This window comes from Podarcis pityusensis, assembly GCF_964106645.2.
Source record: "Podarcis pityusensis genome assembly, chromosome: 2".
NCBI lineage: Eukaryota > Metazoa > Chordata > Lepidosauria > Squamata > Lacertidae > Podarcis > Podarcis pityusensis.
The window spans coordinates 117,516,094-117,537,311 of NC_138029.1; the positions used below are offsets into that span (position 1 = coordinate 117,516,094).

Sequence of the window (21,218 nt, forward strand, 5' to 3'; positions counted from 1 at the left end):
TCTCTTCCCAGGCACATGCTGCACTCATTTAAAACAAAACAACCAAAATTTAAATGTTGTTTAGTCGTGACCCCAGAGCACGCCAGGCCCTCCTGTCTTCCACTGCCTCCCGCAGTTTGGTCAAACTCATGCTGGTAGCTTCGAGAACACTGTCCAACCATCTCGTCCTCTGTCATCCCCTTCTCCTTGTGCCCTCCATCTTTCCAAACATCAGGGTCTTTTCCAGGGAGTCTTCTCTTCTCATAAGGTGGCCAAAGTATTGGAGCCACCTCCAATAAAATTTAAATACCCACAGATTAAAAGCCATTTTAAAGCATTTTAGACATTTGGGGCAGTAAAACCAATAACGGAGACCTGAAAAGGAGACCCTAAGCACTGCCCCAACCCAAGAGTTTGTTTCAGCATTATTTTTTAATATGGAGGCTGGATTCTGCCCTCCGGGTCAGGTGAAAAAGGCCTCCCCGCAGTGGATAAGTCCTCCAGCATGAGTTCTGGGGCCATGAGTTCTGTGAACTAGACCCTCCATGGCCAGAAGAGAGCTACCACAGTGAAGCAGATCTGACTCGTCTGAGAAATAGCTGGATTAAGGCTGTGCAAAGGCATTGTGAGCCCACCCCCAGCCAGAGGAAGTCAGGGCATCCATGCCCATTGCTCCCTGGGTCCTGAACCAGAAGAGCTCCACCTTTTGGTTTTCTGGACTTGCAAACAGGTCCACTCTTGGGAGGACAAACTGATCCCCTATTTGCTGCAAAACCTGTTGGCGAAGGCTCCATTCCACCTGGGAGGTCTGCTATGTGGTCTGCTGATAGGGATTATAGATTCCATCACATCTGAAAGTGGAGGGCCTGTCTGGCCACTCTGAGCTCCAACCTGTTTATGGATTGGCTGGCTTCTTCCTTGGATCAGGTCCCTTGGGCATACTGGTATTCTGTGTGGGCTCCCCACCCCAAGAGACTTGTGCCCATGGCTATTTGCACCTGTTAGGGTGCTGTTAGATGGTAGTCCAAGAAAGTATAAAGACAAGGGAAAGTTTCTAACAGTCCTTATTTATTTCAAACTTTATAGAGAGAAGCTGTAGAACCCAGCCTCTTGGATAATGGCATTGTCCCAAGTGAATCTCCACCCCCCCCCCAATCTCTCCCACCTCCTCATTCGCCGCCATCCGCATCACCTGCTCTGCCACTAAGTGCTCTTTGTCTTCAAGCTCTTTGCTCTCCTACTTTTATGGCTCACTGGTTTCCCCAAGTTTGGGAAAGTGTTAAGGATAATAGTTTAATTTCCATAAACCTGCCCTTCTACATTCCTTGAATTTCATTGTCTGTCTGACCTCACTTTTTTCTTTCCACCCATGAACACATGGGTGTGTGTGTGTGTAGAGAGATAAATATAAGCAGCTTACATTCATGCTTCATGCATCTGACAAAGGGCATTTCCAAACCATCTCTGTTTTGGGGTGGGATTCAGTCACACACAGGAAAATTCAGGTTTCGTAATTAAAGCTGCTTTGGAGTTCTTGCGCAACAAACACACTTCACCAAAAGACTGGGCGCTCTGCAAGGAACAAAACGACCGGGCAGGGGGGTGGCACAGACCAACCAAACGATACAGTGGAATACATGAGAATAAATCTCTTGAAAGGGATCTTTGCTTTATTGAAATTTCATGAACCCATTACCAGCAAAAACCCATTTTGAACAACAACAAAAGTAGATTATTAGTAACTGGCCCAAAGGAATCCAAAGCAGCCATATTCACAAACTGAGGAAGTGTACGTGGGAATGATGCACTGAAGCAGGAAATCCGGATCCGGCTCTCTGTTCTGACCAATAAGCAGCATTGTGGGGAAAGTCCAGAATGCCAGATTCCAAGCTATCCAGATCAACAGTTCAAATTAAAAAAGCAAGGGTCTCCAAACAGCATGGCCCCGAAGATGGAAAACAAACACTACCAAATTCTTTTCGGCACATCCAGAGACTTGACAGTCATCATCACTTATCAGGAACACAGGGAACCCTGAGTGGAAAACTCCATACATTTATATGGTTATCCGCCTGTGTGAATTTGCTTATGAATATTAAGGTCTCCACTCCCTCTGGAGCTCTTTCCAGATTCCATACATCTATAATTTCCCCCTGTGTGAGTTAGCTGATTTTTCCTAAGGTGTTCCTTTTCAATGAAGCTCTTTCAACATTCAATACGTTTAAATGGCTTCTTCCCAGTGTGAGTCCGTTGATGTTTTCTAAGTGATCCACTTCCACTGAAGCTCTTTCCACATTCAATACATTTAAATGGTTTCTCCCCTGTGTGAATTCGTTGGTGTGTTCTAAAGTGTTCAATTCTACTGAAGCACTTTCCACAATCAATACATTTAAATGGTTTCTCCCCCGTATGAGTTCGTTGATGTGTTCTAAGGTTTCCCCTTTCACTGAAGCTCTTTCCACAGTCAATACATTTAAATGGTTTCTCCCCTGTGTGAGTTCGTTGGTGTGTTCTAAAGTGTTCAATTCTACTGAAGCACTTTCCACAATCAATACATTTAAATGGTTTCTCCCCCGTATGAGTTCGTTGGTGTGTTCTAAGGTTTCCATACTGACTGAAGCTCTTTCCACATTCAATACATTCAAATGGTTTCTCCCCCGTGTGAGTTCGTTGGTGTGTTCTAAGGTTTCCACTTGTACTGAAGCTCTTTCCACATTCAATACATTCAAATGGTTTCTCACCCGTGTGAGTTCGTTGATGTATTCTAAAGGTTCCACTTGTACTGAAGCTCTTTCCACATTCAATACATTCAAATGGTTTCTCCCCCGTGTGAGTTCCTTGATGCGTTCTAAGGTGTCCACTTCCACTGAAGCTTTTTCCACATTCAATACATTTAAATGGTTTCTCGCCCGTGTGAGTTCGTTGATGTTTTCTAAGTGCTCCACTTTCACTGAAGCTCTTTCCACAATCAATACATTTAAATGGTTTCTCCCCCGTGTGAGTTCGTTGGTGTGTTCTAAGGTTTCCCCTTTCACTGAAGCTCTTTCCACATTCAATACATTTACAGGGTTTCTCCGTGTGAGTTCGTTGATGTATTCTAAGGTTTCCACATTGAATGAAGCTCTTTCCACATTCAATACATTCAAATGATTTCTCCCCCGTGTGAGTTCGTTGGTGTGTTCTAAGGTTTCCCCTTTCACTGAAGCTCTTTCCACATTCAATACATTTAAAGGGTTTCTCCCCTGTGTGAGTTCGTTGATGTCTTCTAAGTGATCCACTTTGACTGAAGCTCTTTCCACATTCAATACATTCAAATGGTTTCTCCCCCGTGTGAGTTCCTTGATGCATTCTAAGGTGTCCACTTCCACTGAAGCTCTTTCCACATTCAATACATTTAAAGGGTTTCTCTGTGTGAGTTCGTTGATGTATTCTAAAGTGTTCAATTCTACTGAAGCACTTTCCACAATCAATACATTTAAATGGTTTCTCCCCCGTATGAGTTCGTTGGTGTGTTCTAAGGTTTCCAAACTGACTGAAGCTCTTTCCACATTCAATACATTTAAATGGTTTCTCCCCTGTGTGAGTTCGTTGGTGTGTTCTAAAGTGTTCAATTCTACTGAAGCACTTTCCACAATCAATACATTTAAATGGTTTCTCCCCCGTATGAGTTTGTTGGTGTGTTCTAAGGTTTCCATACTGACTGAAGCTCTTTCCACATTCAATACATTCAAATGGTTTCTCCCCCGTGTGAGTTCGTTGGTGTGTTCTAAGGTTTCCACTTGTACTGAAGCTATTTCCACATTCAATACATTCAAATGGTTTCTCCCCCGTGTGAGTTCGTTGGTGTGTTCTAAGGTTTCCACTTGTACTGAAGCTATTTCCACATTCAATACATTCAAATGGTTTCTCCCCCGTGTGAGTTCCTTGATGCATTCTAAGGTGTCCACTTCCACTGAAGCTTTTTCCACATTCAATACATTTAAATGGTTTCTCGCCCGTGTGAGTTCGTTGATGTCTTCTAAGTGATGCACTTTGACTGAAGCTCTTTCCACATTCAATACATTTAAATGGTTTCTCCCCTGTGTGAATTTGTTGGTGTATCCTCAGTTTTCCCCTGTGACTAAAGTACATGCCGCATTCCATGCATTTAAACTGTTTCTTTGTTCTTCCTAATGAATACAAAGGCTCCATAGAATACTGGCCGTCATCTTCCTCACCTGTTTGGGAGTAGAGGTGAGAGAATCCTGTTAAGACTTTCAAGAAAGACAAGAAAGGGACTGAACACATTCCAAACCCAATGTCCACATTCTGTTATTTTAACACTTTCCCCATTCCCCACTGTCCTCTCTATGTTCCAATTTATAGCAATGCAGATGAGAAAATGGCAAGAGCAACACATGATCACTCCATTCACACTAAGTAATACAGCATCATTTTATAATGCAGATCTATGGTAGCATAGTCAAGACCGCATTTTACCAGCTTCTTTACAAGAATATCATGGGGCACCTTGTCAAATGCCTTACTGAAATCAAGGTAGGCTATATCCACTGAGTTCCCTTCATCTACCAGGCTTGTAATTCTGTCAAAAAACGAGATCAGGTTAGTCTAGTATCTTGCTAGAATGGGAAATAAAAGATGAGGAGGTCAAATCAAATGGGCACAAGATATAGGACACAATATACAATTTGAGCACTGGGAAAAAGCGTGGAAAATATTTTTAAAATTTAAAGACTGTTCTCTTTTGAAAGAAAACTATATGAAAATGATGTATAGATGGTATATAACACCAGTACAGATAACAAAAATGTATAAAACCTGGTTAAACACATGTTGGAAATGTAAAGAAAAAGAAGGGACTTTTTATCATATGTGGTGGGAATGTAGAGAAGTAAAAAAAATAACGGGAAATGATATATAATGAATGGAAAAAAATGTTTAAATTAACATATGTTAAAAAAACCAGAAGCATTTTTGTTAGGGATTGTAGGGCAAGACCTGCCAAAAAAAATAAAGAACTTATTTATGTATGCTACAAAACGGCAAGAGTCTTGTTAGCACAAGGATGGAAGAATGAGGAAATCCCAACGAAAGAACAATGGCAAGACAAATTGATGAGCTATGCGGCATTTGTAGCGTTCGCACCCCGAAAATCTACAACCCGAACCTAATGTAAGTAGAGATATTATGGCCTAAGCTTTTGTGGGCTGCAGTCTGACAAAGTGGACTCTTGTCCAGGAAAGCTGGTGCCACTATAAACTTATGAGTCTCTTTGTTGGCTTTGTGTACCAAAGTTGTACCACAGTTTCTCCATGTAAGCTTATGGGTGGACAAAATTGCAGGGGTGCTCTAAATTATTATCCCTCCCACTCCCTCACTCACTCACTTTCACACACAACCCCAGTCTGTAAGATTGGCAAGTTTACACAATTTGCTTATAATACTAGCCACCTTTGGTCTTCCTCTGCCCAATCCCATGTATAGAGCCTCCAGCCACAGGAATTGTGTATCATGATAATTGGTCCTTTGTCCCTAAACAAATCAAACTGGGGAGGTGCATGCATTTATTGTGTTTGGATGCGGGTGGAATGTACCACTCTGACCCTGTCTATAAAAAATAAAAGTAATAGAAACAATTTAAATATATGAATTATAAATAATTATACCTGGAGTACTGTGTCCAGTTCTGGGCACCACAGTTCAAGAAGGACACTGACAAACTGGAACGTGTCCAGAGGAGGGCAACCAAAATGGTCAAAGGCCTGGAAACGATGCCTTATGAGGAATGGCTAAGGGAGCTGGGCATGTTTAGCCTGGAGAAGAGGAGGTTAAGGGGTGATATGATAGCCATGTTCAAATATATAAAAGGATGTCACATAGAGGAGGGAGAAAGGTTGTTTTCTGCTGCTCCAGAGAAGCGGACACGGAGCAATGGATCCAAACTACAAGAAAGAAGATTCCACCTAAACATTAGGAAGAACTTTCTGACAGAAAGAGCTGTTCGACAGTGGAATTTGCTGCCAAGGAGTGTGGTGGAGTCTTCTACTCCCACTACTTTATGAAAGTGATTCCAAAAACAAAGAGCTGCTTTGGAGAAGGCCTCACCACTTCCTTCTTCCTGTCAGGAACTTCCTTCCATTTGTCTCCTCTCCATCTTTTCCTCTTTCTCCCTCCACCATCCATCTATCCCTGTCCCCATCTCCTCTCCCCTGGAACTCACCAGATTTCTCCAAGTGTCTTGGGAGGGAATGCTCAGAGGTTGTGGGGAGGGATGCGGGAGACAGCCTGACCAGGTCACCCGTCCATCTTCCTCCTTCCATCCTGGCCAAGGTTGCAGGTTCAGTCTCAGCTAGGTTTGCAGCTTCAGCTTCCTGAGGAGCCCAGAAGCCAGAGCAAGTTGAAGCTTCCTGGGAGGGAGGGAAGAAGAAGAAAAGGGAGTTTCAGAGCCCCTGCAGGGATTCTCCTGCCCATGGGGCTTCCGGTTCTGGTCTGCCTTAATGGAGGCAACTCCTACAACAGCGGGAGATCATTATCGAAGAAAAAACAAGTATGATTGAGGGTAATCACCATTGCAAATCCCCCCCAGGGATGGGGAAACGGGCTTCACTCACAGATTGTCTTGGTACCTGGCTCTTGCTCTGGAATGGAATGCGAGAGGCAGGGAGGCACTGAGTACAAAAGCACTTTGCCTGCCGATAACTCTCCTAAGCTGCCATGAAGAAGCAGAGGTATTTCTGTTCATTAGATTTTAATTTGGACTAATCTACAGAGGCGTGCTGGGAAAGGTGAGATCATGAACTACATAATCGAAAAGTTGCAAGCTCGTTAAGGTTTTAACTTGGAAAAACAACATCATTCCATGTAAAAGTCGGAGTGGGGTGGAAGCCTTTGGCTTCTTTATACTAAGTTTGATTTTTTATATTTATGATTCGGCAACTCTCCCCTGAAATACTTGTTAAAATCATGGATGTATTGGCGATGACGGTGAAAAATGGATTGCAGATGTGGAATATAACATCAAATGGAACTGTGTGTGTAAAGAAAAGGGGGGGGGGAGGGAGAGAAACTATATTTTCCAAAGGTTTATGAGAGACACCATTCCCTACTTTTTATCCTCAGGCTGAACTGAATAATGCTAAAGACTTCAAATTTAGTTTAATTGGATCTAACTTCTTATCGGCTGAATGGAGAAGTAACAGTGGGCTGGAAGCTTGCCAAAGAAGGTTCATTACTAGCTAGCTAGCTAGCTTTCCTCTCCTCGCCAGGCTGAGAGGAAATGGTGTATACTTATTTTGATAGTATGATTTCTGCAGCTGCTGCTTAAGGTGCAAAATAATGAAGCTTGGAATGGTGCAATGGAGAACTTATAAAACAGCTGTGGAATACTAGCTCCACCCAAGACATGATGTAGAACAGCGACAACTAACAAAAGATAGACATAATACAGTACAAGGACAGGAAGAAACATTATGGACACAATAATAGCCACACACAAGAACAAAGAGAGTTTGAATGCTTCACCCCTAGGACTGTAAATTATTTGATGTGTTAACGCGAATAGAAGTCATTAAAATTGCAGATGTGGTATAAGGGTTTGTTATTCTGACTTGTGTGTAATTGGAATTAGTAACAGATAGGTAGCCGTGTTGGTCTGCCATAGTCAAAATAAAAAAAATCCTTCCAGTAGCACCTTAAAGACCAACTAAGTTAGTTCTTGGTATGAGCTTTCGTGTGCATGCACACTTTTTCAGATGCACACGAAAGGTCATACCAAGAACTAACTTAGTTGGTCTTTAAGGTGCTACTGGAAGGAATTTTTTTTATTTTGGAATTAGTAAGATTTTGGAATGATGATAAAGTAAATCATCCAGCCATCAATTCACGTGGGGACCAACAAAATTGTATCATTTGGCGTCTGAACAATTGGCATTATTAATTGTATTATAATTTGGTGTTGTGTCAATGAGGCTTTTATTGGATTATTGTAATTGAAAATCTGTGTGTGTGTGTGTGTGCGTGCGTGCATGCATATATATATATATATATATATATATATATATATATATATCTCCCATGGGGCTTAAGAGTTCATTTGCAAAGGACTGCTCTGAATACATGGGTGGCCCTTGCACGGAGAAGAAGGAAGCCCCTTGCTTGCATCAGGCCCCCTGGGAGAGGCGGGGGATCCGCCCACTGCTCCCTCTGCCCTCGCTGCCCCCTCCTCTGCCCTCCTGACCTGCAAACACCCTTTGCTCCTGTTGCTCAGGGGAGAGAGGCAGGAAGAACCTCCAAACCCATCCGTTTCCTCCTCTGCAGCCCAGTGAGAGGGGAAGGAGCTGCAGCGCCTGGTTCACTTCAGATACACACATGGTTTACTGGGATGTGAATGAACACGGCCTCTGCCTTCCATGCGGTGGGAGTGGGGTGGGTTAAAAGTGGTGAGGAGACCCCCCCAGTCCTTTTGGGAAACAGGAGATTTGGTCAGGAGTAAACAACTTAGATGGCAAGTTCACAAGAGAAGCACTTTGGAGCACTGCTTGCTCATACATGTGTGTTCTGTGTGTGTTTGGACCTAGAAGACAACATACATGTTTATACCACATGATTCCTTAAAGAGGGCACTTCTTTAAATTTGAAGGGCATTTCTACAAAACGGAAGACTTCTGAAGGCAGCTCTGTACAGGGAAGTTTTTGGTGTTTTTTATTTTGTTGGAAGCCACCCAGTGTGGCTGCGGCAACCCAGTCAGATAGGCTGAGTGCAAGTATTATTATTATTATTATTATTATTATTATTATTCCCTCCTAAGCCCGTCCTGCTATACATGCTGGTCAGAGACTCTGTCCCAACCTCCCCCTTGAACACAACAGGGCTTCCTGTTTTTCCTGCTATTCTTTACATTTCTATACTGCCCTTCCTCCGAAGATCACAGGGCAGCTTACAAGAGAAAAACACAGAGATGCATAACAGAGTAAGAAATAAAAAGGACAACGTCCCTCTGCAGTTGTGAAGGCCACAGATAGTTTCATGAGCCAAATGCCTGAGAGAAGAGGAATGCTTTGGCCTGGTACCTAAAGATAAGGAAGGAAGGAAGCCGGGACACTGAGGTCCTCCTACGAGGGGTCTTCTGCTGGGGTATAAATATTAAAATTAATACTATTATTAAGGCGATCCTGGCCAGCAATGCCCACCTCTCTCCCCTCTCCCCCCTCCATCCCTGCAACTCCCTTTGCACCAGATCCCTGCAGGAGGAAGCTTCTCTCCCCCCCCCTTCAAGGCCCCCTTTAAGAAAACAGCTCCCTTTCCTCCCTTCTCTTCTCCCCGCCCGGATCTTGTGCAGGGCCCGCCTCTCCCCGTCCGGGGGCTTCTCATCCTGGACCCCCTCGCAAAGCCCCTTCCCTCCTTCCCCGCCACTGGCTTTGCACTCACCCGAAATCCCGGGCAGCGGGGGCGGGAATGGGAGCCCCCGCGTGGGAGGCAGGGAGTGAGGGCGCTTAATTAGGAGGCTTGATTAGGAAGAAGCCCCCTCCTCCGCCTCCGCAGGACGCAGCCTCGCTTCCCGCCTCCTCTCCTCCCTCCTTTGCAAGCCCCGATTTTATCTCTGCTGGTGAAGCCGGAAGTCGAGGCAACTCTGAAGAGGACGAAGAAGTTTCTCCCCATGTTCAGCCTCTTGTCTGTTATTTGATAATTGGGGGAAGGAAAACCTTGCAGCACCCAAGCAATGGGGAGACGAGGGAGGGAACGTGTGCATGGGGAATAGAAGCTCATTCTTTGCCCCAGCTGGACTGTGCCTGCTTTGGCTCCCAGCTCTTGCAAGAATATATCGTCCTCACTGCTTCACCAGTTTTGTTCAGATTGCATTTTGAGGAGCAAGTTCAAGGGTCTTGTTATAGGAAAATCCTTGGGCTCACCTGGATTACCAAACAAAGACACCAGCCAGGAATATAGGAACAAAACAGGTGCCAGGAGGCCTGGTCTTTATTTTTTAAAAAACTTGCAACAGGACTTCCGCCCGCCACCAGGAAGGAAGCCCAGAACAAAGGATGACTCCCACTCTGATCAGTTTTACAGAGATACTCACAACACCCCTAAAATTACATCAAGTGATGCAAAAGAGGTATTTACATGTCCCTGTTTCCCAGCCAAGTTAATCACACCCTTTTGTCTTGATCTGGGTTTCCTATTGTTTCTGGAATGGCTACCTGTCCCGCACTCAGGTATCAGGATGCGAGAGATTATATCACTCAGGCAGAGGGGCTGCTGAGTACATGGGCTCACACTTTAGAGATTATGGCTGCCTTCACTCATGTCCCAAGCTCCTCCCTTGGCAGCCATTTCCTTCCTGAACAGAACAACGTTGGAATGGTGTAAATCCAACACTCAAGTGATTCTATATGAATTTCTGAAGTTTTCCCAGTGAGCCAGGACATAGATACAGTGGTCCCTCGGGTTACATATACGCTTCAGGTTACATACGCTTCAGGTTACATACACTTCAGGTTACAGACTCCGCTAACCCAGAAATAGTACCTCGGGTTAAGAACTTGGCTTCAGGATGAGAACAGAAATTGCGGTGTGGCGGCAGCAGGAGGCCCCATTAGCTAAAGTGGTGCTTCAGGTTAAGAACAGTTTCAGGTTAAGAACGAACCTCTGGAACAAATTAACACTTAACTCGAGGTACCACTGTACATTTATTAGTGAATTGTTATGTGCAGCACAGTTCCTTTTGAATGGTTAGGAAAAACTGTAATGATGTGTTTTGTGGGGACATTTGCAGAAGTGATTGTGTTGATTTTGGTAGTCGGTGTGTGTGTGTTTGTGTATGATGTCTGCTGAAGGGGCAACCCCCCCCCCCCATCTCCTGGACAGAAGTCTCCCTGTTTATATTATAGGGAGGGAACACTATCTCTGGCTTATTGCACATTCATTACACACAGTGTCTTTTGCAGTGTCCTGTATTCTCCTCACAGACACAGAGACACAGGAACATTGAACAGGGGCTTGCAGCAGCAGCAGCAGCAGCTGCCGGACAGACTACCGGCCAAAGAATTCCTCACATGCAACCACTCCCATGAATCTTTTTGGGGGAACCATGTACTTTAAATACGTGCTGAATGTACACTACAGATGTGAAATAAATATTCTTCATGGGAAGTACTGAGAAAAAGTGGAGGGAAATTTTAATTTGTAAGGACAGAGGGGGAGTTCTTTGCTTCATTTTCTGTCGTGAAAAATAAAGCAATAAATTTAAAAAGCAACCCCTTTTTTCAGTGCTTGCTTTTAAAGCAATAAAGGTGCAGGTACTCACCATGGAATTGTTATAGTAAGTACCATACTTTGAACAGTTGGGGAATGTTGTGGATGTTGGAGTACTCACAGAAAAAAGCCCCACTTTTTTTTTAAGCACCATAATTGCACGGGGGGTGGAAGACGATTGGCTATGTCCAGTAATACCTGTATGCAGCTGTTATAATAAAAATACTGCTCCCTTTCCCTTAAGGGAAAGGGAAAGGGACCCCTGACCGTTAGGTCCAGTTGTGACCGACTGGAGTTGCGGCGCTCATCTTGCTTTATTGGCCGAGGGAGCTGGCGTACAGCTTCTGGGTCATGTGGCCAGCATGACTAAGCCGCTTCTGGCGAACCAGAGCAGCGCACGGAAACGCCATTTACCTTCCTGCCAGAGCGGTACCTATTTATCTACTTGCGCTGGTGTGCTTTCGAACTGCTAGGTTGTCAGAAGCAGGGACTGAGCAGCGGGAGCTCACCCCGTCGTGGGGATTTGAACTGCCGACCTTTTTTTTTAAAAAAAAAATAATATTTATTACTTTTCCAACAATTTAAACACAACACTACAAAAAAAGAACAATACAATACAAAAACACTACATAACACTGACACATTAAACTAACATAACCAAACAAAAACAGTTTAAAACACATCAAACAATTTCAGTATCTTATCTTTCATTCACTTATTTCAACGACCTCCTCATACCTCCCTTTTTGTATTCCACTTCTGTTAATTGTTTCAGCAATTCCTTTCCATCTTCCTCTGTTTTCTATCCTATAATTATCTTAAAACATTCTAACCTTATTTTTTCCTTTAATATTCTATTAATCTATTTATACTTAATTCCTTATAACATTTCTACTAAAGCCATATAACTTCATTCCAACATTCTTCTGACATTCATTAATTTTACAGTATTTCTGTAAATAGTCTTTAAACTTTTTCCAGTCTTCTTCCACCGACTCTTCTCCCTGGCCTCGGATTCTGCCAGTCATTTCCGCCAGTTCCATATAGTCCATCAACTTCATCTGCCATTCTGAACTGCCGACTTTCTGATCGGCAAGTTCTAGGCTCTGTGGTTTAACCCATAGCGCCACCCGCGTCCCCTTTCCCTTATGGGGTATCTAAAAGCCCATATAGAGTCCTTAAGTACAGTGGTGCCCCACAAGACGAATGCCTCGCAAGACGAAAAACTCGCTAGACGAAAGGGTTTTGCGTTTTTTGAGTCGTTCCGCAAGACAAATTTCCCTATGGGCTTGCTTCGCAAGACGAAACGTCTTGCGAGTTCTTGCGAGTTTGTTTCCTTTTTCTTAAAGCCGCTAAGCCGTTAATAGCCGCTAACAGCCGCTAAGCCGCTAATAGCCGTGCTTCGCAAGACGAAAAAACCGCAAGACGAAGAGACTCGCGGAACGGATTAATTTCGTCTTGCGAGGCACCACTGTAGGTTCTCTATCAGTAGGAGAAAATAACAGAGGCTGTTATGAGAATTATAAGGTCTTAGATATAAAATAAATGCTCGTAAATATACCAGGCAAACACATACATAAATATATATAACAGACATTTAATTCCAGCAAGCTGGTCTATGACCGTAATAATAAATTATTATTATTATTATTATTCTTAAAAACAGAGGCCAACCAGAGAATATTGAGAAGCAAAGCAGCTAGTAAGCATGATCTTTATTAAAGGAACTGTTGCAACAGGGTCCCCCACTCCCCACATGAAGGGAGGGAGGAGAGGAACCTAGAACAATGGTGTGCAAGCTGTTATGTAGACATTTGAAAATTGCCTCCTCTGTAGCTCAAGACCACCCCCCAAAACATCATACATACATCACAGAAGGGGTGGTCTACAGCAGAAAACCTGTCTGCCAGGATATCTGATAATGGTCACTGATTGCTTTTACCTAGGCATCCTGGCCATTTTTTGTGACGGTTAATACTTTAGTTCCTCAATCCAGGTCACAGGCTCACCCTGTTCACACACAGATACGCTCTTAAGACAGGATTTGTGAGCAAAGAGACAATGGGGAGACTTTCCCATTTCCTTCCTCCTTGCAGAGAAACATTTGAAGTCAATTTGGAAGAGACAAAATGGTTTCAGGATTGTTCTCCTGTACTATTTCAGACACTTCATTTATGTACTTATGTATGTGTTTGGCCTTGTAAATTTATGAACATATTATATAGATATATAGATATATCGATATAGATATAGATATATATGTCCTTAGAATTCCTATAACACAACCATGTACACAAGAACTCTGTAGCAATGATGCCACAAGCACATGGGGTCTCCCAGGGATCTTCCCCAGGGGGAGTCAATTGCTCTGTAAAAAAAAGGAATCTGACACCAAGATCAGGCAAAACCACAAGTTGTTTTCAAAACACGGCTGCACAGCCAACTTCCCAGCTCTTGCTATAAAGAGGGAGGGCCCTGCTCTGTTTACAGCATAGATACTTTATACCCTAAGCCTGTCCGAATTTCCCTCCTCCAAATCTCCTTTTGATCAGGAGACTGCAGTTCACAGACTTCCCAGTTTGCCTCCTTCATATTCTCCCCTTGATATTTATATTGCTTTCACGCACACAGCAACCCTGCAAGGGAAGTTTCGCATAAAGATGGTGACCAGCTTTAAGTCACCCAGTCAGCTTCATGACTGAGGAGGGATTTGAATTGTCCCCGGCATTTGTGGACCTAGATCCTTGTGTAGCAGGAACCCCCCCCATCCCAATCATTCAGTTTGTACAAACTTCACACACTCACACTCACACTACATATGCCACACTTGTGTTATAAATTCATAGAAAAATCAACCATACATCGGATTTGCACTGCTCCATTTTTATTTTACTCCATATGACAAGGACTATCAAAGGGGGGTGGCTTGGTTCTGGTCAGCCATAATCCCTTCACCATCCCAGCACATCCACAGGAGCCCTGCCCAGTTGCTATGCCAACCCTGATGATCCCAGACAGAAGACAATCAAGATCACAAAGAACTTGCATATGGGAGTGGATTCAGCATGGACTGAAACAAAGGACAATGATCATATCTTCCCTCTGGGGGCAGGAAAATGCCAACTCCCCTTTGTCTCCTGGAAGTGACTCATGGGGAGTGGGAAAGGAGGAACCAGCCAGGTGACAGGACACTCAGGTTACCACCACAACTCCTCCCTCAACCCCTCCTTTCTGTAATGTATGCATGATGTTTCTGGGGGTGGGCTTGATCTACAGGGTGGGAATTTCAAAAGTTTTTATAAGGTCTTGCACACCATCTTTCTGGGTCTTTCCTCTCTCCTGCAAGTGAGGGGAACACCCTGTTGCAACAGTTCAATAAAGGCCAAGCCTACAGGCTGCTGTTTTGCTCCAAGTTATCCTGGTTGGTGTCTTTGTTTTTGTCCAAGGGAGCCCTCGGATTTTTCCGGTAACACTTGGACTCCAGCTCCCATGAGCCCCAGCCAGCGTGGCCAACGGCTAAAGAAGACGTGAGTTGCAATTTGACATCAATCTGGAGGGGCCACAGGTTACCCAACAGGTCCGTTTTCAGCAGCTTGACCTTCTTCTGGCGCAGCTGCCCCTGGAACTCCTCGTACTGGATGTGCTTCGTCCTGTAGTGCCTCTGCAGGTTGGCCTTCTTCAGGACGGAGAGGGCCTCACCACAAATGAGGCACACGGGCATGCCTTTCAGCTCCACAAAGAAAGAGTCGTGTGTCCATTTCTTATTGAAAATGCGGCACTCCAAATCTATCCTCCTCTTCTTGTGTGACGGCATTGCAACCAAATGATCTAACAACACAGGAACAGGTGGAGCGGTTAACTGGATTTATTCCAGGGTGAGGGGAGTGATAATATAATTATTATCAAGACCGATCCAAAGAAAATACTGGAAACGAAGGCTCCACAACCACCATCTTGTGCTTCAGTCCCCTTCAGCCTTATTAATGGGAGAGGAAGCCCTGCCTTCCATGGTAGGATTAAAAACTCAGATATCTATCAGTTAATTGCTAAATGTCTCCTTAAACCTAGGCTACGGTCGCCACAATGGAATGTTGAAGTGCCGTTTCTTATTTTTGGCAATGAAATTATCATTATCATTATTTATTTCATTTCTATACCGCTTTATATTTTAAAGAAAAAGCCTCAAAGCGCTTCACAACACATCAAATAAAACAAATAAAAAAATAAAAACCAATTCAAGCTTCAAGGAAAATATTTCAGATCCTTCTTCTCCCCCTCTTCTCGTGTGGGTTCTCCCGTGTGTCAGGAGAGAGGGGCTACCTGGCTGAAGCTCTAACTGCAGTCAGGGCAATGGGAAGGTTTCTCACCTGTGTGGATTCTGACCCCCAAGCTCTTCCTGCACTCAGAGCACCTGTATGGCTTCTTCCCCATGTGGATCCTTTTGTGTGAAGTGAGCAACGATTTCCAGCCAAAGCTCTTCCTGCCCTCGGAGCACCAGTACAGCTTCTCTCCTGGGAAAGCCCCCTTGCACACAGTGAGCTCCTCAAGGCTTTCCCACACAGGCTGCAGTGATTGGGGTCAGGGCCATAGTTAGGGGACAGCAAGGAAAGCCCCCACTAGGGGCGCAGGTGAGGAGGGCCCCCCCAAAGCAGCTAAAAAATATGTCAGTAATATGTCTATAAATAAAAATTTCGATGATCGCCTGATAAGAAAAAGTTTTAAATAGAGGGTCTTTATATGATACCCGGGGGCCCTGCAACACAGCCGCTCAGAACAGAAAAGGGATTGGGGTGTGGAGGGGGGTGTCACCCAGAAGAGAAGCGGCTCTGGCCCAGCAGAAGCCCACCCTCCCCTCCCTCTCGGCAGCCTGACCAAGAGGGCAAGTTGAGCTTGGGGGCAGTGCGCAACGTGAGGGAAGGCAAGAGGGTGCATGTGTCTCTCTCTGTGTGTGAGTGGGTATCCAAGTGGAGGGATGGTGGAGGGAGCCAGCCCAGCACCAGGCTTCAGAGGTTCCTTTCCTTAGTGGAATGAGGGGGTTGCTGCCTCTGCCGCTGCTGCCGCCATCACAACGCACGAAGGCAGCAAAGGCAGCAGCTGGCAATTTATTGCATATAGGCTCTACCACTCGAGCTGTGGGGGTTCGGATTGGTGAACACCGATCGCATATTCGTAATGCTAATTTGGAGGCACCTCCGGGAGAACATTTCCCCCATAATCATTCAGATACGGATCTATTATTTACTGTTTTATGGGTGAATCAGAAGGCAGTTAGCATCAGAAAAGATTATGAGCGACAGTTACGGCAGCAAGAAACAGTTTCTTTTCATGTTTCAAACCATTTATCCAGGGGTTCTCAACTCTTAATTTAGACCTTAATTGTTTCAAATTTCATTTGATTATTTGTATTTTGTCTGTAACTTTACACTGCTCAATTTATCCCAATCTCCTTGTATTTGTATTGTTACTTTGCACCGTACCTTTAAACTCAATCTCCTTGTTATTAGCACCACCTGGAGTTGGCTTTATGTTTTTCAAAAAATATTGTTACTAAAAGAGTATGTACTCTTTTTCATTACTGTTTGTATTCTACTTTAAAATTTTTGTAAAGTGGTATGTCATGCAGGTCATCATCTGCAAAATTTTATTTTCAGTTTATGAAGCAATTCTATATCCTCCCACCACGCTGGCGAAGAATTCTACGAAACAGTAGTCAATATCCGGAATCACTGTTCAGTGTTGGACATCATATTTGCTGAATACACAAAGCTTCACAGCTTGTCTTTCATCCTGCAAAGTCTGGTACCTCACTTCATTTAAAGATTTCCAGAGACTTTGAGACTAAAGATTTCATTTTCATTTTGTACAGTGGTACCCCGCAAGACGAATGCCTCGCAAGACGGAAAACCCGCAAGACGAAAGGGTTTTCTGTTTTGGAGGCGCTTCGCAAGACGAATTTCCCTATGGGCTTGCTTCGCAAGACGAAAGCCCATAGGGAAATCTCCGGGGACCTGTTTTAAATGCTGGTGGTGGGGAGCAAAGCCTTTCCCCCCCTCCGGCCTTCAGAAGAGGTCCAGGAAGGCCGCCAGCATTTTAAAAACAGTCTGGCATAGCAGGGAAGCGCTTCCCGCTATCGCGGACGGCTTTTGAAGGCAGGCGGGGGGAGCAAAGACTTTCGCCCCCCGCCGGCCTTCAGAAGAGGTCCTGGACCTCTTCTGAAGGCTGGCGGGGGGCAAAAGTCTTTGTCCCCCCTGCCTGCCTTCCCAGGGGCTTTTAAATCGCCCCGGACAGCGGAGAAGTCCTCCGCTGTCCCGGGGCGATTTTAAAATGCCGCCCGCCAGCATTTTAAGATCGCCCCGGACAGCGGAGAAGTCCTCCGCTGTCCCGGGGTTTTTTAAAATGCTGGGGGTGGGAAGAAAAGCCCTTGTCCCCCCCCCCAGCCTTCAGAAGAGGTCGGGGACAGACTGTCCCCGGACCTGGTCTGAAGGCGGTTTCCCTAGGAACGCATTAATTGATTTTCAATGCATTCCTATGGGAAACCGTGCATCGCAAGACGAAAAACTCGCAAGACGAAGAGACTTGCGGAACGAATTAATTTCGTCTTGCGAGGCACCACTGTACTTGTTATGGTTTGAAGGAATTCTGTAAAGCTTGTCCATTGCGTATATACATGGTCATTGTGTTGCCTATAGAAGGATCTGGCAACTTCTGTTTCAGTGTATCTGAAGAAGTGTGCTTGCACACGAAAGCTCATACCAAGAACTAACTTAGTTGGTCTTTAAGGTGCTACTGGAAGGAATTTTTTTGTTTTGATTGTGTTGCCTAGACATTGCTGACGTGAGCTTAGGGGTGACAGCGGCCACAGTGCTGAAAAGTCCAAATAAATGGGCAGTCGCAGATCATGAATCTGACTTTCCTCCAACTTCCAAACCAAAACAGAGGAAAAAAGATTTCAGGTTTGAAAGTGGCATGTTAGTCAGGTTTGCTAAACCAAAACTAAGCCAAAATTTAGCTTAGAAAGTGTGAGGCAAAATACAGGGCAGTAAAACGAGGAACAGGGTGGTGAATCCAGGGCAGGGCAGGGAGGGGGATTGGTGGGCAGTTGGTTTTCTTTTTCCACCTGGTACTGAAGTGACTTCAAAACAATCCATTCCAATCTCCTGCAGCCTCACAGGATGGGCCCCCCCCCCTGGAATTTGTCACACATGCATGCACGCACCCAGATACTCATGAATCTGTCAGTCTGTCTGTGCTTGGCTACCCAGAGTTTAAATGCAGGACCTCTCTCTCACACACACACCCTTTCAAACACAGGTGCTTGGAGAGAATCCCTAATTTGACGGGGGGGGGGGGGAGAGAGATCTGAAATACTGGACAAAACTATCAATACAGGACATGGCATTTTTGTATTAGGCAAAGCAGGACTTTATAGGTGATAACCAGCACATTGTGTCCAGAAACAGACAATTAGGCAGACGGAGCTGTTCTAATATGGGAGTCCTATGCTGCCTATAGCCAGCCCTGGTCAGCAAAGTGTCTGCAGCTCTTTGAGCCATTGAAGTTTCTGAGCTCTTTTCAAAGGCAGCCCCAGGTAGAGTGTGTTAAACTAACTCCTACGCAATGTGGCGCCAGACTGCTTTCTTTTTTTGTAATTATCTGTTTGTTTTAAAGTCTGTAGCTTAAATTCTCTTGATGCTTGTTTTTTTGAGAAGGGCCTCTTACGGTCACAAAGCAATGATTTTCAGGGCAGCTCCATAACACTGATTGTGCCCTCACACTGCCCCTTTTTGTGTGGGGATTTGGATCCAGAAAAGGAGCAGACAGGGAAAGGTTAAGCAGAATCCCACCCACCCCCCGCGCCACCCTTAGGTGTGCTCAGCCTTCACCTGCTTCATGACTCCACCTTGCATGAGAAGGCAGGATGGAGCTCCAGGAAACAGGAAGTGGTCCTTCAACCAGCCAGGACATCTCACCATCACAGACAGATCCAGTCTCCTGCTGGGGAGTCAAGAGTGGCCCTGGGATGGCAGAGAGAGGAGGGGAAGGGACCAGCGCCAGAAGGAATGGCAGGGCTCCAGATGCTCCCTTGGCCCCCCCCTCCCTTGACACCAAGGGGAGCTCCTCTTCTGGGGCTGAAAGCATTGCCGTGGAGGTTTCATTTTTGTCATGATTGCAAGGGAAGAAGGGAAGGTAACCCCCTCCCCCAACACAAAGAACTGAATGAAAAAAGCCCTGTTCTGAGCGATTAGCTGCTGGAGAGCATAATGGGGGGTTTAGCTGTGATGCTCACCTGCCTCCCTGGAGGAGTCTTTTCTTGGGGTCAGGGAGCTGGGGAGCAACATGAAGTTCCCAGGTTACATTTCCTTCTGGTCAGCTATTCCAGCTCTTGTCTCCTCCCCATTTCTTTATGGAGGGGCAAAGGCTATGCACTTTGTATAGATGCAACTATAACCAACAACTGGCGTCTTCTGGGTGCACTGAGCTCCCCCCCCTTCCGCCTTCTCTCCTCCAGATATAATACAGATTCCCTCAGCATCGTGCCCCACCTTCCAGAAGGCAAATATATATGGTTGTTTATTTAGGACATATTTATCAGCAGTGATAAATATGACATTAATTGGTTACTGAACAACAGCTTCAATGCTGTCAACATGAGCTTTGTCTGAGGTTTCAGACATATACATTTCGTTCAAGAAAGATGCAGAAAATACTTTTCCTTTTTGATGCTGGGCACTTGACTTCTCCCATCCTGCTACCATCATGGCAGACATTTGGGGCTGAGATCCAGGGACCCCTCAGCAGCAGCAGCAACAAGTGGAGCCCCCACAAACATTTGTCACATTTTGAAGGGGTTTTTTATTAAAAACAAACAAAAGGCTTTTCATTAGGCTCTCATAGCCCTGAAATTAGCTCTTGAAAAAGAGAGGGTTGTCAAATAGCATGGCCCCCAAAATTAAAACAAACACTTCCAAATTCTTTTTTGCACCCCCAGAGACAGGGCTCAGCAACCTTTTAAAGTCGAGGGCCAGATCACTGTCCTCAAACCTCGCCGCGGGACGGAGTATGCGTGCACATTCTTTTGTTACTACACGATCCAAAGATTAAACAAAAAAATAATAAAGTTCTGAAGGTCCCAGTTCTGCACCGCAGCATATCTGTTCCGTTCTGAGAGACCCTCCCAGGGTTCTGGGGTGTATGAAGCCTTGATTCCCTGTTTTTAACTCCGCTACAGCGAGCGGTTCCTTCTGCAAGACGCGTGTTCTCCGCTCTCCTGTATTGGAGGGGGAGATGCTTTCGGAAGCAGAGTTAAAAACAGGTAAACAAGGCTTCATACATCCCAGAACCCGGGGAGGGTGTCTCAGAACGGAACCACTCGCTGCGGCGGCAGGAGCAGTGAGCCAGTTGAGGGCAGGAGAGGGGCTGCCTTAAATGGCAGCCATCAAGTAATCACGCTGGCACAAACAAAGCCCAGGCCCTAGGCTCTAGGAGGAGGGAGGGAGGAGGAAAGAACTCTGCAACCAATCAGAGGGAAACAATGCTGCTGGCACCAATCAAAGGCTAGCCCCCTTCCTCCGCAGGGCAGGGAGAAGCCAGAAGGGAGGGAAGAGGCGCCGCCGTCAGGAAGAGAAAAAGAGAGAGAAGAATGGTGCAGCCCAAACTATATGAATCAGAACCATGATGCGATTTCTGGACCTTCCGTGGGCCGGATCCAGAACCCATTCGGGCCGGAACCAGCCCGTGGCCCTTAGGTTGCTGACCCTTGTCCAGAGACTTCACAGCCATCTTCACTTCCTAGGAACTCTGGGAACTGTAGTTCTGGGAGGAACCTCTCAGAAGTTTCTGAGCCTCCTCAGCCAACTACAATTGGACATCCTGAGACTACAATTCCCAGAAAAGCTGGACCAAGGCCTTTAGCCACAGCCCTGACCAAATAACGGAGCTCTCTCTTCTCTCCCTCTCCACCTCCCACATTCACAACAAATCAGTC

General features: G+C 45.3%; 1 protein-coding gene across 1 annotated transcript in view; it reads right to left on the minus strand.

The window, feature by feature from the left end:
- Positions 1-1,627: 1,627 nt before the first annotated feature.
- Positions 1,628-21,218, minus strand: part of LOC308469381 (uncharacterized protein) — a 33,203-nt gene continuing 13,612 nt past the window's right edge. The window contains exons 3-4 of the mRNA XM_080991740.1: positions 6,200-6,386; positions 1,628-4,196 (exon numbers count right to left, since the gene is read on the minus strand). Coding sequence (XP_080847866.1) covers positions 2,185-4,196; positions 6,200-6,386 — 2,199 coding nt within the window. The 3' untranslated portion in view covers positions 1,628-2,184. The remainder of the gene's footprint in view (positions 4,197-6,199; positions 6,387-21,218) is intronic.